This window comes from Bos indicus, chromosome 25, assembly GCF_029378745.1.
Source record: "Bos indicus isolate NIAB-ARS_2022 breed Sahiwal x Tharparkar chromosome 25, NIAB-ARS_B.indTharparkar_mat_pri_1.0, whole genome shotgun sequence".
NCBI lineage: Eukaryota > Metazoa > Chordata > Mammalia > Artiodactyla > Bovidae > Bos > Bos indicus.
Window position 1 is genome coordinate 26,068,056 of NC_091784.1, and position 15,711 is coordinate 26,083,766.

A 15,711-nucleotide genomic window follows, 5' to 3' on the forward strand; every position below is an offset into this window, starting at 1 on the left:
GGCTCTGGGACGGGAACATCAAGACTGGATCCCAACCCTACCTTCCTCCCGCCACGAGATGCAGTCCCACACAATCATCATCTGTATTTTCTGTTTACAAAGCAAATCATATCCATTGTTCTACTTGATTACCCAGATCACCCCAAATGCTGTTTTTTCACTTTAGAGTAAAAACGAATAAAGAAGGAAAGAAAAAAAAATGATGCCAAAACTTGGCCAGGTCTCGGCAGTGCTGGGGGTGGGGGGCGGTTCACTCTCAAGACTCCGGACCCCATGCCTCCTGTTCTTTGCCCCGTCACCCTGGAGTCTGGCCCGGGGACCAGGTCCCTGGCAGAGAGAAGCTGGAAACCCAAGGCTGCCAGGTGGGCCAGGCCGTGAGCTGCAGGTTAAAGTGAGAGGAGCTCTGATGGGCCTGAGACCTGGCCTGGGGGCGGGCCAGCCGTGACTGGGGGGGGCGTGTCCCATACTTGTGACTGTCACATGCAGTATTTCTAGATCTTTCCAGAGAAGACAGAGTTCTGGATTTTTTTTTAAATGTGAAACCTCCAGTTTTAAAGAAATGTTGGTAACTAACTAAAAAACAACAAAGAAATACTGTGACCGAAAGAGACCAGCCGTGGGCCAAATCCACCCTCCAGGCTTCGACCTCAGCAGCCTGCCGGCATCGCCTCGGCCACAGGCCTGGCCTGAGTGCGGCCGGATGCCTGTTAAGGGACAGGCCGAGGCCCGGCTGAGTGGGAGGAAGGGTTTTGAGGCAGTGGCGTGCGGTGAGGCAGCGCCAGGATGGGCCGAGCGAGCTCACCCCCAGCACCCAGCTGTTCCTTGGGTTTTACCGACAACGTCTATCCCCGGCTGTCCATGGTGGAAAACAAGCCCCCGGTGGATCAAAGATTCTTTAGGAAATACAAAACGAAATGCGTTTTACTTCGCTTTAATTAAAAAAAAAAAACATATAAATACATGCCAGGGTTTTTTTATCAATAAGGAAAGAGGCTGGGAAAAAAAAAAAAAGACAAACCCCAAACCTGTAAGGACTCCCCGTTTCCAGGTGGCAGGAGTCCTGCGGGTGGCTTGCAGGCTCAGCGGTCAGGGGTCCTGCCTCCAGAGGAACAAGTCTCAATGGCGGCCTTGGCAGGGGGTCACCCAGCCCGCGCTCTATGACATGTCCCCACGAGGCCCTGTCCCTCAGAGCAAGGGGGGCTTTCTGAGGAGCACAGAGAGTCCTCCATGATGGGGTGGCCAGAAGCTGGAACATGAATCTGCGTGGATGGGGCAGACCCCTGAGGCCCACAGCTTCTGACCCCTCACTGGCCAGCGGGGGGATATCCAGAGAAGGTTCAGGGCCTGGGCAGGTGGCTCTGCTCCCGAAGGGCAGGATCGTCTCGGAAGCCCTTGGAGGACCAGCCCACCGGGGCCTCTCACTACAACCCAGGATCCAGAGAGATTGGAAACAGGAGGAGAGCAGGTGGGGAGCAGCATCGCTGAGCTCCCCCACCCAGCTCCGGGGGCGACAAAGCACAGTCCTGAAGGCTGGCCGTGGACGGGCTGGGAGCAGGCGGCCAGCTGGTCCTCCGTCCAGAGTTCCAGGCCAGAAACCACAGCCAGGGCCGGGCTGGGCACACAGTGTTCCCGTGGGCGGGATGCAGGAATCCTTGGGTCCCGACCTTGCCAGGCCACCCCCACACGTGGGCAGAGGCCCCCAGGAGAGAATTCCCGGGAGGCTTGCCAGGACCACACGGGCCTCAGAGGTGGACCCACTTGTTCCAGCTGACCTCGTTGGGGAAGACGCGGCCGAGGCGGATGGTGCAGTCCAGCGTGGGCTCGTAGAACACCACGGGGCTCTCGTCCAGGCTCAGCGGCGCCTCTCCCACCGGCGGCTTCGAGAAGAGTGAAGCGGCCGCGGGCTTTCTCAGCACGCACTTTTTAATGCAGCCCAGGGTCTCCAGCCCCTGCAGTGGCACAGACAGACGGATTTCCAGGGGCATTTAAGGGCCATGTCCTCTGTACCCAGAGCAGCCTCCCAGAACAGACACAGGAGGGTGGCCTTGAGAGACGAGCAGGGATTGACCAGGCAGGTTTAAGCAAGAGCCCAGGGCGAGAGAGAGAAGGTCGTGGCCAGCATTTATACAGCGGTCCTGTGTAGAGCAGGGGCTGCAGACCTGGCTTCCAGACGGGGTTATTTGGCCCAGACCTGCTGTGAAGTGCAGGGAATTGTGCACTGAACTTCCTGCTCCTGCTTCTGTCGAGGAGTTGGAACTCCTGTGCACACACAGCCGGAGCCCAGGGCGTCCATCAAGCCGAGCTGCCCTTAGGAGACTGTGGGCACCTCACCAACTCTCCCTGCCACCCATGAGGGTTGGTCACTCACCTACCTGCTGGTCCCCGTGGGCACCAGGGTCTTGAGAAAGGGTCAGAGGTAAGACCCCAGGGATGCTTCTGTGTAAGCCTAGGCAGCAGCTCGGGGCTGAAGGAGGACCTGGGAGGCACAGCTGGGGCGGGAACCCGGGGCAGGGGTGGGGGCTGTGGGAGGCTGAGTGCTGAGAACTGGGGCTGGGCGCTGGCAGCGCTGAAGAGCACATGCGGGAGGAAGGAAATCGGCGTGGGGCTCAGCCGGCGCAGTGGCCTCAGAGGGCAATGGGGCTGACCTCTCTGGGCAGGGGTTGGGAGTAAGCTTTGGGGGTGGCAGGGGGAGGATATCAGGGGCCCAAGACTTCTGAGGAGCTGGCTCTCTGCGAGGAGGCCAGTGCACCCTTGTGGGCTGAGCTGGTAAGCAGTGGCCGACCCCAGAGCTCAGCCAACGTGCCCACTGCCCCCTGCCCTCTGAGACCCCGGAAGAGGAAAGGTGCAGTGGGGACGGGGTCCCAGCAAGCACCCTCCCCGCCGAGAGGCTCACCTGGAGCAGCTCGAGCACGGCCAGCGGCTGCAGGACGCCCTTGTAGTGCTGCAGCAGGCAGCTCTCGGGCACGCCGGGCCTGGTCATGATGTGGTGCAGCACCGCCTCCATCATGCCCTTGACCACCGGCGTGTTCAGGCGGCCGTCCACGATGCGCCATGGGCGCCCGATGAAGCGCACGCTCTCACAGTCCCTGCGGCGGGTGGGGGCGGGGGAAACGGGCATCAGGTTTAGTAGGGGAGGGGAGACAGCGGATTCCACGTGGTCCCCACCTCAGCAGACGGGTGCCCAGCCCACTGGCGGGGCTGAGGACCCCTCCCTCCTGTTCTTCTGCCTCTGGCTCTCCTGCCGCCTGAAGGGACGGGCCCCAGCCCCCTCATCACCCCACACTGGTGGGGCGGGGAAGAGCCAGGACTTCTAGATCTACCAGCTCCCTCTGGGACCTGACAGAACCTGCAGGTTATTTTTTTCTTTTGTAGGGAAGACTTGACAGGACTCTTAACCTAGTAGCTGGTCCCCTGGTTTCCCATACGGTGTAAATTCTGCTTAATGTAACTTCTTTTCCGCTTAAGCATTTGCATGACTATTGGTGCTCTGAAGTCAATTCTAAAAATGCGCAAGTTATAAATGCAGAAGAAAAGAGTCAACCTCCCAAACCAAACCTAACAAGGACCCCTGAACTTTTTCCTAGGACTGAAAGTAGGTTTCAGTTCTGCCTTTGTTATAAGTTGACCCTAAACATCTGGAAGAAAATGGAACTATCTGCATCTTTGTATTTATTACTTGGTATCATAAAGCTTATTTTCATTTAACAACAACAAATGGCCGCACCCCCTTCTGACCAAGCTCACAGGTCCGTGCGCGGCAGGTCTGCCGGTGTTGTATTCGGGGGTTCCAGGCACACTCTTCCAGAAGGTTTCTACTAACAACTAAAGCAGTGACTGGTTCAGAAGTGTTAGTTGCTCCGTCGTGTCCAGCTCTTTGCGACCTCATGGACTGTAGCCCGCCAGGCTCCTCTGTCCATGGGATTCTCCAGGCAAGAATACTGGGGTGGGTTGCCCTTCTCCAGGGGATCTTCCCGACCCAGGGACTGAACCCACGTCTCCTGCATTGCAGGCAGATTCTTTACCGTCTGAGCAACTGGGGAAGTCTGACTGGCTTAGGTTTTTACTAAAAACTAAAGCAGTGACAGGTCTGCCACACAGGGTCCCAGTGTGGGACACCCCAGGCCAGCTGGACACCTGGCTCTGACCATGTGACGGGGCCCGCCCAACCTGAGCCAGCAGAACACGGCCCTTCAAGCCGAGGGTGATGCACACACTGTGGGAGGCACCCCTCGGACTTCCGTGACACCCACTGTTCCCAGCACACGGGGCGCTACAGCCGTCAGCACTGTGGCCTCGTCCACCTTGGGCAAGGAGCGCCTGCCTGGTCTCTGGTGAGAGGGACCCATGGTCCCTCAGGTGTCTGAGACCCCTGGCCGAGAAGTGCTGTGCTTGACAAACCTTTGTGAAAGACCTCCAGGTAATAATCTACCCCGGACCTTGGGCACCACCCTCCGAGGCTCTCATCGCCCCCTCCCAGCCCAGGCCGCTGGAGCCTGAACCACACTCACCTTTCCCATGCCACCTGGGAGAGGTTGCCAGCTACAGAACCATCTGCCAGACCTGACAAGAGGGGAGAGGCGTGGGAGACTGCAGAGGTGGGGCCCACCCGTCTCTCCCCCAACCGTTCGTCCCACGGGTCCTTCTGGGTCTGGCGGTAAGGCCATGAGCACAGAGACAGCACCTCCCTCCTCGGGGCGGCGGGGTGTGGGGGCTGCACCCCCAGGACAGTATCAGATGGACAGACGGTGGGGTGCCAGTCTGGGGGCTGTGCCCAGGGCTCGGTGATGCCCCCAACCCAGGGGAGCAAGCGAGTGCCTATCCTTCTCCAGAAGCCCTGACCACATAGCTGGGTGTATAAATCCCTGGGAGAATTCCAGCAGAGGAGAGGAAAGGGGTGGGGGGCACCTGCCAAGTCCCCTGGGAGGCGAGACCCTTCCCCTTCCAGCTTCCTGGTAAGGACACCTCAGGAAATGCCTCTTTGCAGAACCAGAAGAGAGCCTCGTCCTTGTAATTAATTCACAGGTTGGCTAAGGAGCACGAGGCCCCTGCCCTCTAGGGGGAAGACGAGTATCAACAGGCAAGAGACTCCCGCTGAGTCGGGGCCGAGGAAAGCTGACGCAAAGGCCCCTTTCCGTCAAGACCAGCAGCAGGCTCCTGGTCTTGAGGAAGGTGGTGTGGGCCCTTCAGGCCCCGACAGAGAAGGAGCGGGTGGGGGAAGGTGGGGTGGGGACAGGGTTTGGTACCTCTGGGGTCTTCAGGGGCCTCTGGAAGCTGGGCCTGACAGCTCAGCTGCTCCTGGCCTGGGAAGCTGGGCACCTCGACACCCTCTTGGTCCCCTGGCCCGGCTTCCGATGCACCTCCATCCTCAGGAGCCGCGAGCACGGCAGGTGCCAGAGTCCCCAGCTCCTCTTCTGCTCTGGGCCCTGGGCTGGGGGCCAAGCGTATGTCCTGGAGTGCAGGCCTCTTTGCGGGGGGCTCCAGGGCACTCTTGGGGTCAGCAGCCCCGCCCTGGCTGTTTGTGTCAGCGCCGGCCCAGCTGCCACGTCTCTTGGTGCTCTGGGGGCTCTGAGAGGGCGGTGCCTGCCTCTCTGGGGGGTTGTCCTCGTTGGAAGGCCCCTCGGGCGGTTTGGCCCGGTGGTCGTCTCTTTGAAGGTCAGCACCCCCATCTTTGTCTTTCAGCCGCACCGAGTGCAGGAGCCAGGGCTGTGCATTGGCCATGGTCACCAGGCGAGCAGTGTTCCCGCCGACTTCCAGCACCTGCTGGTGCTCTAAGAGGTCCTAGGGAAAGGGGAGACAGAGGGGTCTGCAGGGAACCCCAGGGGCATCGGGGCTCGTTCCCCTGCCTGAGTGTTTTAAGCGTCCTGAGCCAGTGCCTAGTCCACCTCCTTAGGGCAGGTGACCTCTGCCTCGACTTCTTGGAACCACAGTTGCACCCTCAAAGCTGATGTGACCTTACCAGTCTCCTGCCCGGCCATCTCCTCCCAGACTCAACACCCCGAGGCCCCAGTGCTTCTGCAAAAACAACACCCCGTGATGCCCCTGCCTCACCTGCCCTTTAAAAATGCTTTGCTGAAACCCTTCAAGGAGCTCAGGGTTGTTAAGGCATGAGCTGTTGTCTCCTGGCGTGGCCCTGCAATTAACTTTTCTCTGCTCCACACCCTGTTGATTCATTCTGTCTGGCCTCACGGTGCATTGGGTACACGGACTTGTTCTAACAAAGCAGCGAGACTGCGGATCAGCGGCAGGGAGTCTGGAGACAGCAGAGAGCTGGGGGAGAACGAGGCCCAAGGCTTGGGTAGGGGGAGGCTCCAGCCAGCTCTGCTGAAGAAACAGGCCCCAGAGAGGACAGACGGACCTTCTAACTTTCAGGAGAAGCTAGGGTTTTAGGCAATCTTCAATGTTGACAACCAATTCAACTTTTGAAAAAAAAATTCCACACGCCCCAAACCAAGCCCACCCATAGCATGCCTCTGGCCCAGGAGTTGCAATTCCTGTTTTTGCTTCTGCGGGCTACCTGAGAGCACAGCTCACCTGGACATAGTCTGTGAAGGTCCTGGTGCGCTCACTGTCTGTCCTGGCCAAGGCGAAGAACTGTTTGCTCAGCTCCAGCCGGTCCACCCCAAAGCAACCAGCTGCTGCAATGGCCTCCTGGATCTCCAGGGCGGCAAACACGTCTCCGGGCTGGTACCCAGACAGCGCCACCTGGTGGACGAACTCCTCCAAGCTGCAGGTGTCCTCCGGGCTGTTTATCAGCCTCGTGAAGGTGTCAGGGAGGCAGGAGGGCCCCACCGTCAGCTCCTCCAGAGAAGGGTCTGTGGAGACCGGGAGGACCAGCATCAGCCCTGAGAGGCCTCCTCCCCTCCCCAGACCAGTATACAAGCGATGCCGAGGCAGGTGCACGCCAACATGGACTCGCTGCTTTCCAAAAGTCAAGGGGTTGCTTTCTGAGTGGACACGGCTGGGCCCCTGGCAGTCAGGTTCCTGATACATGCCTCTGGGCCCTTGACTGCAGCCAGCTGGATCCCCGGGGCCATAAGGTTCTCCTGCTCACAACTCACAGTGAAGGGGAAAAGGCAGGGCTGGGGCCTCTGAACAGAGTGGGGGGCGGCGGTCCTCCACTCTGGCTGCCTCGGGCCCACCCTTCCTGATGCTCACATGTTCACGGCTTCTGAGACCCTCTGAGATACCCTGGGACTTCTCCATAAATCCCCACTTTTGCTCACACCCGCCGGGGCTGGTTTCTGGTACTCCCTGGACAAGGTATCTCTGCTAAGACCACAGGCCTCAGGTCGCCACATTTTTGCCCAGGCCAAGCTCCCAACACAGTGTGGGATACTGATCGTGGTTACGAAACTAGACACCCCAGACTTCCCTGGTGGTCCAGTGGATAAGAATCTGCCTGCCAATGCAGGGGACATGGGTTTGATTCCTGGTCCGGGAAGATTCCACATGCCCTGGAGCAACTAAGCCCGTGTACCTCAACTACTGAGCCTGTACCTGGAGCCTGTGCTCTGCAACAAGAGACGCCACCACAGTGAGGAGCCGCAGCACCACAACCAGAGAAAGCCCGCACAAAGCAATGCAGACACAGTGCAGCCGAAAATAAACAAACTAGCTACAAGAGTAAACTCCTCAACACGTGAAAATGAAGGCGAGTCAGACGGGCCAGGGAAGGGAAGGGTGAGAAGGGCAGGGACGAGGCCGTAGCATTCTCATTATATGTGCAGCGAGGAGAGTGCCTGATATCGAGGGTGCAGGAAACGGAGGTGAAAGTAAGTCATTAACGTTTCAGAGACAATCAATACAAGAACTCAAAAACGTGTAAAAACTGGAAAAAAAGGAGATAAGAGGTAATGGATATAAGTGGAACACTCAGCTTTCACAGCAAGGGGTCAAAAGACTTAAGTAAAAAAGATCACGCTGAGCGCTAATCACAGCAGGAACAGCCCAGGGCTCCCCAAACAAGCAGGCAACTCGGGCCGCGCGCCCACCCTCCACTGCCCGCCTCGCCCCGGCCAGCGGCTAAGGACAGGAGGGGTTTTCCTCTGCTTTTCCCTTTGGTTTGGTCAGCGGTGGCTTCCCCAGGCAGCCCTGGGAGCCTGGCCATGAGCTGGGGGTCTGGGCCTTGGGTGGGCAGGGGCGGCGCTCACCTGTGAGCGCGAGCCTGGTGGGCTTGGGGGTGCAGCGCAGGCGGAACTTGACCAGGCAGGAGTTCACCACGACGTTGTCGTTGGGGTTGAGGTTGCGGTTGCTGACGATGCCGGGGACGCAGTAGCCCTTCATCAGCAGGTAGTTGGTGTGGGAGGCCTGGTGGGCTTTCACCTCGATGCTCCGGCGCTTGGCCCCCGAGCCTTCATCCAGGTCTTCCTCTTCGTCCTCGTCCTCTTCCAAGGTGCTGTCCTTGCCTAGGCTGGGAGCAGACAATGGACCTGGGTGCTGGAGCCCGGCGGAGCCTTCTCTGCTGGTCTGGCTGCCCCCTCAGGGAGCGGTGCTCGGGCCCTGGACGGCCCTGGCATCTGGCTGAGGTCAGGTCAGCATGGCCTGGTGTCCAGATTACCCGCCTCGTCCACCTTCCCACACTCCCCTCCCCACTCCCTACACCTGCATCTTTGCAAGGGCTGGTCCTTCTGCCTGGAAACCCTTCCTGGTCTCTGTCCAAAAGACACCCATTTGTCCAGTAAACCCCACTTCAGCTCTCAAGCCCTCAAGGAATGGTCCCTCTTCTCTGCCTCCCCATGCCTCCTGGCCACACTGTCCTAGGTCCTTCTCTGGCCCAGCCCAGCCGTCCCCTCCTGTGGGTCCCCCGGTGCCTAGAGGCATCATCAGGAGGCGCTGCACTGGAATTCCCAGTTCACAGCTCCTGGGAACCACTGCCGAGACTCTGCTGTCTTGGTCCACATGATGCCAAGCACAAGGCAGAGAAGTGTGTTTGTTGAGTGAATAAAAACGAGAATGAGTGAGCAAATAAAACGGCAGACGCCCAGCCTGAGGGCAAGTGACGGTGCCTGTGGCCCTCACCTCTTAATGACCTCGTTCTCCACCATGGAGCTGTCCACCACGACGATCTGTTCTGGGATCCTGACGTCCACAGAAACAAGGCCCAGGGAGAAAAGGATCAGGGCGGTCACGCAGTTTCCTCCAGGGCCGTCCAAAGAGAACGCCACCAGGTCGCTCGCAGGCTCGCCACAGTTTTGGTCTTTGAAGGAAAAGTGATCGGCCTGGTCCCGCTTGCCCGCAGCCAGGAGTCTGCTGAAGAACTGGAACGATTCTGTGCAGACGGTGCTCGGAAACCGCCACGTGAAAATCCTAAGACAGGACGAGAAGGGGAGGGCCTTTCTGAGCTCGGGGTGCCCAAGCCTGGGGGTGGATGGGCCGCGGGCGCTTCCAATCAGCCGCTGACACTGCACACGCCGGCCTCTCCCCGGAAGCCCTCTTTCCATCTCAGACGAAGGCGCTGTGCTGCAGGCTCCATGAGGCCGCTCCCCGGAGCGCCTTCAAGGAGGTGCTGTGACTCTTCACCCGAGCCAACACTCTAGGCCCCTTGGTGCTGAACTGGGGAAGATGAATGTGCGTTCTGTCGTCAGCTTTACACAAGGCGAGCCCTGGACCCCTCTGGAGGGGAGGGGACAGGCGTGTGTGTTCAGTCTGTCTCCACTCGGTGCCTGCACGCAAGCCCTCGCCTCTGTTCAGAGGGGGGACTTTCATTCCTCGTAAAACACCCTCTTGCTGATGAGCCACAAACTGGGTCTGAACACGATGGCTTCCAAAGGAAGTGTGTCAGTCCACAGGGCAGACAGCCTGGTACAGCTCTGAGCCGTGGGACTAGGGACTGAGGTCACTCCCAACCAGGAAGGTGCACTTTTAGCCGGTCTAATTGTTGGACACTCATTTCACCCAACTTGATGTGAAAAAAGGAAACAAACTACCAGCAAAACTGGTAAATGCCCCCTTACGAGAGACCGCCGGCATGAACCTTATTCCCGGACAAGGAAGGACGCGCGCTGATGGGAGGCTGGTCCCAGAGGCTGGGTCTCACACAAGAGGCCAAAGGGCCCAGGCTGCCCTGCCTGCTGACGAAGAAGGACACCGTCACTTCCGCTCCCTCGGCCGACAGGCCCGCCCTCCCTGCTCACCTGTGGTAGGCCTGGGACAGCTGGTAGGACATGGGCGCGAAGGGCAGAGCGCGGTTTTTCTTGGGGCCCAGCGTGTGGTTGACCCGGCGCCGGTTGACTAGGCTCCTCCGCTGGTAGTCCACGAAGGCCTTCACCAGGACCTGTTCCTTGTAGTCCCGGTACAGGCGGAAGGTCTGCAACACAGCAGGCCAGGCATGAGCGGGGCTCTCCAGCCAGCAGGGCGTGGGGGTGGGAAGTGGATACACAGACGCCATGGCTGATCATCCACGGAGGAAGGCTGCTGATGGCGGGGGGCGGGAGAGGCTGGGAGGCCGGAACGGACACTTGGGGTGCAGTGGGGAAGAGCCCAGAAGAAGCCCGCAGCCCCGTGGGCAGCCTTGACCCACCAGCACATCCCCTTAGAGAGTGCAGAGGACAGGCAGGCGGAAAAGGCAGGCTGCACCCGCGCCTACTCTGGATGTATGGACGCTGGGAGCCGACGCAGAATCATCTCTGATACCAGGTATCCTTCAGCTCCCACCTGAGCCATCGGCAGATATGCTTGGGCCGATCTACTCTGAGTATGTTCCAGAAGCATCCAGGCTGTGCTACGGTCTGTCTGGGTCACACCACGTTGCTTCTGCCTGTGACTGCCTATTCTTCCGGCTTCTACCTGGGGCTCCCTGCCCCCACCTCTGACCGCTCTGCATGGCAGGCAATGTAGCCCTTTTATGCCTACATCGGACCACATGTCCTTCCCTGCCTCAAAAGCCCTGATGGCTTCCCTCTGCAGGGGGACCACCCAGTCCTAACACTGGACCCTCAAAGAATTCCCTAACCTCATCCCTGTGACCTCCCACTCCTTGCTGCCATGGGTGGGGGTCCCTAGAGAAAGGTTCTGCATCCCACTTGGGGTCAGGCGACCTCTCTCATGCGTCTTTCCATGCCCTGGGGAAGTCAGGGAGAGTGACAGCCCTTTGGCACCACTGTTATAGTCCAGGCCCCACCTGGAAACAGAGTTGAAGGAAGGAAAAGTGAGGCTGGGACAAGGCCCCACTGGGACGCAGGGACCAGGCTCCTGCTGTACCCTGGGGGCTGGACTTTCTCATGTAAAAGGTGGTTGGACCCACCCTTGAGGCTGTGCCAGCTCTAACTCCTACTGGGCAGGACAGCTTGTCGGGGTCCTGCCCCCTCCACTCCGGTCTATGGTCTCCGGGGGTGGGACCTGGGGTCCATGTGCTCTAAGAGCTGTCCAGTTGACTCTGAGACGCCCTAAAGTTTGGGACAGCATCCATCTAAACACATCAGCGGGATAAGAAACACCACCAGCCCTTTGTTCTCTAACTTCTTCCTTCAGGTTCCAAACTGGCTTGACTTCGTCATGTAAGCTGTAGGAGCTGAATTTTAGGTTGTGAGATTAAATACAAACGTAGATAAGGCCTACTTGGAACACACTTTTGTGATCATTAAAAATAAGGGCTTCTCTGGTGGCTCAGGGGTAATGCAGGAGACACAGGTTTGATCCCTGGTCCGGGAAGATTCCACACGCTTCAGAGTAACTAAGCCCGTGAGCCCCACTGTTGAGCCTGTGCTCCAGAGCCCGGGGGCCACAAGTGCTGAGCCCACACACCGCAACTGCCGAAGCCAGGCACACTAGAGTCTGTGCTCGGCAACGAGAGGCCACTGCAATGAGAAGCGTGCTCACTGCAACTAGAGAAGCGCCCACGCAGCAATGAAGACCCAGCACAGCCAAAAAAAAGGGAAAGGACGCATGAGTTCGGGCAGCAGACTCCTCTCTGCTGGGGCCTTGGAGCCACACAGACTCAGGTTTGATGAACGAGCTCTGGGATCTTGGTCATGGGCTTTTTAACTTCTCTGAGCCAAGTTTTCACACCTATAAAGTACTAAGCCCACCACTTTCCCAAGCTCAGCACAGGGTCAAGGAGATCTGCCTTCTCCTTCGTCCTCATTCAGCTATAATCCAAGCAGCATCACGGTTCTAGTATGTTCTCAGGAGATGTGTAAGACTCAACGCCCGCAGAAAGGCAGCTTCCTCACCGGGGGACGTTTTCTAACAATCGAACTATGTTGACACTTGTCCACTATAATTGGAAAAGATATGCTACACAGCCAATTAGCTTCTCAGTTCTTTTGTCATGGCTCATTTCTCCTTCTGCCTAATTGTCTGCCTTCAAAGTTAGATTCAAAACCTCAGCCCTGGGAGGGATTTTGGAGGTCACCAGATCCTGTGCCCATACTTCAGTGAATGGGTGGCGGGGCAGGGGGGTCTTCCCTGGCAGTCCAGTGATGAGAACTCAGGCCTTTCACTGCAGTGGCCCAGGTTCAATCCTTGGTTAGGGAACTACTAAATCCCGCTAGCCATGTGGCAACACCAAACAAACAAAAAAAGATGAATGAAGATTTGGCTGGAGCCTCGGGGGGCAATCAGGCCCCCTGAGACCTCATAGGTAAGAAGAGAAGGAGGAGAAACCTCATGGGCCCCCAGCCTGGGAAGGGTCCCAAGTCCTGGAATGCTGCTGCAAAGGACGCTGTGTCCCCAACGCCCACCTGGAACGACTGGCAGATCTCCATCTGTCTGTCCGAGAGGGCCAGCGTGCTCTGGATCAGGTTCTGGAGCACCAGGAAGTGGATGTCATCCACGCTGCAAGAGATGTGGGGGCGGGTAGCGACATGGCCACGTGAGATGGGGGGGCAGGTGCAACAGGGCCACGTGAGCCCACAGACCACGTGAGATGAGGGGGGAGCGGACAGGGTCATGTGAGTCCACGGGCCACAGGCCACCGCTCATCCTGCTGGTGGATTCTACCTCAAAAAATCTTTCCAATCTCCTGACAGTGATACAAATGTTTCAACTAGTCATAAACCCAAACAAAAGGAATGAATGGTGGTTTTTACCCCTTACTGACTGGTCCATTTTCGAAGGGAAAAAGTTTTATTCTAGTGGGTAAGGGGTGACATAACCTAGGAATAAGTTTTCATGACAACGAACATGTGTGGTTAGTGCTTCCATTTTTTTAAAATCCAGGTGTATTTATATTAATTTTTAAACTTTTGGAGTATAGGCTGAGATGGTTGGATAGCATCATCAATTCAATGGACGTGAGTTTGAGCAAACTTGGGGAGATGGTGAAAGCCAGAGAAGCCTGGCGTGCTGCAGTCCGCGGGGCTGGTAAGAGTTGGACACAACTTAGTGACTGAACAAGAACAACACAGTCGATTAGTGCCGGGAGCCGGCATATTGCATATTGAGTGCATATTGCATATTGAGTGCAGCACTTTCCACAGCATCATCTTTCAGGATCTGGAGTAGCTCAACTGGAATTCTATCACTGCCGGTAGCCAGCGTGAGGTACTCCGCCCATGACAAAGGTCATGAGGAAGGAGGCTCGGCACACGCAAAGGCGGGATCGAGCCTCAGGAGTCCCCCTGGAAATTCTCGAGCATCTACCCCCAAAATCAGAGTCTGCCTACTTTCTGCTTTGTGCTTTCACCTACACCTCTGACTTTATGGGGGGCTGTCCCCCACTACCTCTCTGAAAAAAGAGTTAGCTTACAGCTCCAGTTAATAATTCCTGGGTGTGACAGTGTTTAACCTACAAACTCCTTTGGAAATCCTCTAGCCTGCCTGAATAGGTTTTTCCGGCCACATGTGATTGTTCAGAGCCTCCCAACTGTGAGAGGCAGGAGATGTTCTAAACTGTCTAAACACAGATTCTTTTGAGTAGTTAAAAGATTGATTAGAAATTGTATTGGTGAAGGGATTTTCACTTGTTGGGCCAATGTTTGCTGCTAAGTCTCCATATCCCTTACCTGCTGTGTCCCTGGCAGTGTATTGATTAATATAATTGGTGTAAATAGTAGCTTTAATGTTTGTAACCTGGGACCTTTGAGTTAATTCTTTTTCTTGTTGTAGCCCACCACACCTTTGCTCTGTAGGAATGCAACTTTATTTAATGCTTTTGGAGGGTGGCTCCTGACCAATCACCTTTAGAGAAAAATAAGTTTTCTGAAGAAAAGGTCTTAAAATGTTAACAGGCCTCCGGGCCAGAAGATGATGCAAATCACCTAAGCTTTTGCATATGATAAGTTTGCAGGAAGAAAGCCTGGTTTGCTGCCTGACTCTACCCCTTCCCCCATTATCCTCTATACATAACTTAAGGTATAAAAACTACTTTGGAAAATAAAGTGCGGGCCTTGTTCACCGAAACTTGGTCTCACCATGTCGTTCTTTCTCTTACCTTCTGGCTGAATTATTCAGCCTCTTTTCTACACTGAATTTCCTCACTGAGCTATCCTTATTTCAACCGCTTTTCTCCACTAAATTTCCTCACTGAGCTATCCTCATTCTATTACTCTTTATATCCTTAATTAACATTTAATTAGGCAATTGTCGCCTGATCTTCGCCTAAGCCGTCTCTCCTTCGAATACCCTGGATCAGCCGGGGCTGGTCCCCGGCAGATTAGCAATGCTGTGGTAGGTGAACAGCGAAGGGATTCAGCCATATATTTTTTTCATCCAATTTTAAACAACTGTTTCTCAAATAAGAATAGGCTTTTCACTGAATACAGACCTAAAAATCAAATATTGATTATGCAAGATGGAAAGAAAGGCTGAGTTTTCTAACCCGCATTTTCCTTGGGACGTTCATGGGCTACGAGTTCATACCCCTTCTCCAACCTGTCCTCAGGCTGGGCTGGTGACAGGCGAGTTGATGGGTTGGCCTGCTTTTCCCATGAAGGGCCACATAATTTAGTCTCCGTGGGCCCCATGGTTTCTGTTGCAGCCCCTCAGCTCTGACGTTCCGCCCTGAAAGCAGCACGGACCACACATGGAACGGGCGAGGCCGTGTTCCAATAACACTGTATTTCCAGAAATGGGCACCAGGCTAGATTCGGCCCTCGCCGATCCCTGAGCCAGGCTGCAGGCAACCCAGTGAGGCGGCCAAGGAAAAGGCGCAGGGCCTCCAGCTGCCGTTGTTCTTTAGTCACTTAGTCATGTCCACTCTGCGACCCCATGGACTGCAGCCCGCCAGGCTCCTCTGTCCAGGGGATTCTCCAGGCAAGAATACTGGAGTGGGCTGTCATTCCCTTCTCCAGGGGATCTTCCCGACCCAGGGATCACACCGGAGTCTCCTGCACCGGCAAGCGGATTCTGTACCACTGAGCCACCTGGGAAGCCTCGGGCCTATGAGTACTTGCCTCTTAAGTTCATCCTCTTTCATGACTTGATCTTTTTTGTCTCCAATCACCAAAACTCGGTATCTGCATAGGAAACAGAAGAAGCGCTTGTCAAGGGAACCCAGCCGACCTTTCTGAGCCAAGGTGATGCTCGAGTGAGGTGGCTACTATCAGCTAAACGTTGGAAAAAAATAATTGGTAAACTCCCTAAAATTCAAACTCATACATGTAAATTAAAATGAGAAAACACTGCGTTCTGCCCAGTGAATGAGCGTGTTGTAAGAACGAGGGTCGGAAAAATGAGGAATGTTCGGTCACTGACCATCTTGAGGCGATAAGGGGACATGTTAACTTGTAGACAGTGACTGTTAACTGTTTCCGGAGGAGGAAGCCAGCTGTG

At 56.3% G+C, this 15,711-nt stretch overlaps 1 protein-coding gene across 2 annotated transcripts in view; it reads right to left on the minus strand.

Annotated features, from left to right (window-relative positions):
- Positions 1 to 915: 915 nt before the first annotated feature.
- The window catches only part of GTF3C1 (general transcription factor IIIC subunit 1), an 82,758-nt gene continuing 67,962 nt past the window's right edge, over positions 916 to 15,711 (minus strand). Inside the window, exons 28-37 of one of the 2 annotated variants that reach the window (XM_019987750.2) lie at positions 15,333 to 15,395; positions 12,681 to 12,774; positions 10,134 to 10,306; positions 9,019 to 9,306; positions 8,151 to 8,410; positions 6,532 to 6,812; positions 5,244 to 5,778; positions 4,509 to 4,560; positions 2,894 to 3,086; positions 916 to 1,949 (exon numbers count right to left, since the gene is read on the minus strand). In XM_019987750.2, coding sequence (XP_019843309.2) covers positions 1,743 to 1,949; positions 2,894 to 3,086; positions 4,509 to 4,560; positions 5,244 to 5,778; positions 6,532 to 6,812; positions 8,151 to 8,410; positions 9,019 to 9,306; positions 10,134 to 10,306; positions 12,681 to 12,774; positions 15,333 to 15,395 — 2,146 coding nt within the window. In that variant the 3' untranslated portion in view covers positions 916 to 1,742. The remainder of the gene's footprint in view (positions 1,950 to 2,893; positions 3,087 to 4,508; positions 4,561 to 5,243; positions 5,779 to 6,531; positions 6,813 to 8,150; positions 8,411 to 9,018; positions 9,307 to 10,133; positions 10,307 to 12,680; positions 12,775 to 15,332; positions 15,396 to 15,711) is intronic. The other variant, XR_011564054.1, reaches the window with a different exon arrangement.